Here is a 2168-nt window from a genome sequence, read left to right on the forward strand (position 1 = left end):
AGAGAGAGAGAGAGAGTAATCACTTAGAAGGAGAGGGGACAAAAACATAGCTTTGAGAGAAACCGTCGAGTCCCTGTTGTACAATTTGTTTACTATACGTCGTAGTTGGTGTTGCGTGTTTCGCGCATCAACATCGAGAGCGTGAGGCGGAGAGCTCGAGGATGCCGAGCGCTGAGGAGACGACGTATCTGATCGGCGTGATGCCGGACGGCGCGGCGCAGGCGGACGCGTTCCTGACGCGCGACGTCGACCTCCTGGTGTCGCAGATCAAGGAGAACCTACGGCTGTCCAGTCTGAAGGCCAAGTCGAGCATCAGCTGTAAGAACAATCGGCCGTCGCCGTACCGGGTGCCGGCGCGTTCCTGGGCGGATCCGGCCGCCGGCTGCGAGGTTTGCGGTCTGCGGTCCAACGGCCAGCAACAACAACAATCGCAGCAACATCACGTGACTGCTGCTCATCATCATCATCATCACCATCACCACCATTATCACAATCATCTGAAGAGGAGCGAGAGGAGGGTGGACGATGACCCGTATGAGGTACTTCAGGAACTACTGCGCGAAGGCGGCCTTATCAAGGAGGCGGTCAAGAGGCTGCAGGAGAACCTCGACGAGCTCTCGAGTTCGGAAGTGGACGAGAACGACGTGGTGAACGATGAGGATGATGTGCGACAGTCCGGTGGCGGATACCGCAGGAAACCATACTTCTACGATTCCGAGGACGAGCCGTTACCGTCGATGTATGACCCTCTGGAACTGTGAGCCGTCCGACGGTGACGTTTGGGGAAAACTTTTACGGACGTTCCTACGTTCTCGTCATGAACAATACCGCTCCTGCGGTCTTTTTCGACCTGATCCTTTAGTTTCTTTTGTTGGAAGAAACGAGATTCTAGGTAGGATCGCTTCTTTTGTGATTCGGGAATGGAAAGTGTCTCGAAAGTGGGTAAGAATTCACGTTGAAGAAGGAAGATGATAGAAGAAAGGGGTATCCTGTGAAAACGCGTTTCCTTCGCTCGGCCGCGTGGGAGTCCCAGGACGACGGCGATGGGAAAGTGTGCGTGCGTGTGTGTAAACACAATTAGGCGAGAACTCGCCTTACATGGCCGTGTTTGTAAATACGCTGCGTCGTCGGCGCTGCGCGATAGCTTCGCCTCGCCGCTGTATCGACGCTCGCGGACGGACCTACGTGGAAGACTTACTTATGGCCGCCAACGCGGCCCGCGCCCCGCTCGACTCACTTCACCACCATTTCGAAACGCGCACGCGAGATGTTCCTTTCCCGTACTGTTCTACATCGCGTCGGTATCTCGAGATCATTTATTAAATACCGCTGGCAAACTCAACGTCGTCTCGACGTGACTAATGTCTGTTTCTGTCAATGTAGATTTACTATAATCTCGCTTCTATTTTTCATCTTTTTTTTTCTGATGCCCGTTTCTGCTAATGTAGTTTAATTTTAATCTCGGTTCAACTAACCTTTTTTAGTTCTAGGAATTAGAAAAGGATGAAGAAGTAAGTTGAATTGAAATTGAAGTTAATCTACAATGTGGTAGAAACGGGCATAATTTCTAGAAACTAGAAGCAGATAAAAAGTAAGTCAAGCTGAGATTAAAGTTAATCTACGTTAGTAGAAATAGCTACTAATGTGCGTCATTCGCCCGTTCAGAAGCCATACGCAATGTTCCTTTTTTGTGGTGCTCTGTATTGTGTTAACGATGATTATCGATATTCCGAACCGTTGAAAAATATCATTGGCGATAATCATAGTGCAAGGTCGATAATTCTTTGTATATATTTTGAAGTACCTATTGGACAATAAATATATATGTAAATTATGTATTTATTGTAAATATATATATATATTGAAAAAATTTACTAAATTTTAATAAATATTTATTTAAATAGCACTAACTAAAACTTTATAGTAAATAATTATTTACTCAATAAAAAATACTACTTAAATGCTTCTTGTATCAAATTCTTGTATGAAATGAAGATATACGTGTATGTTTACACTTAATAAATATTTAGTTAGCACTATTCAAATATTTATTAAAATTTAATACATTTTTTTGTTAGTATATATATACTATATGTAGGTATATTTATGTGGTATCTTGTAGTTTTTAAAATATCGACAGATATCGTTATCACAATGTGGAGTATCTA

General features: G+C 44.3%; 1 protein-coding gene across 1 annotated transcript; it reads left to right on the forward strand.

Annotated features, from left to right (window-relative positions):
• Positions 1-161: 161 nt before the first annotated feature.
• On the forward strand, positions 162-761 carry LOC105618020 (GSK-3-binding protein-like). The gene has a single exon (XM_012199559.1). The coding sequence runs from the start codon at positions 162-164 to the stop codon at positions 759-761; it is 600 nt and encodes a 199-aa protein (XP_012054949.1).
• Positions 762-2168: the final 1407 nt, after the last annotated feature.

This window comes from Atta cephalotes (genome assembly GCF_000143395.1).
Source record: "Atta cephalotes unplaced genomic scaffold scaffold00015, whole genome shotgun sequence".
Lineage (NCBI taxonomy): Eukaryota > Metazoa > Arthropoda > Insecta > Hymenoptera > Formicidae > Atta > Atta cephalotes.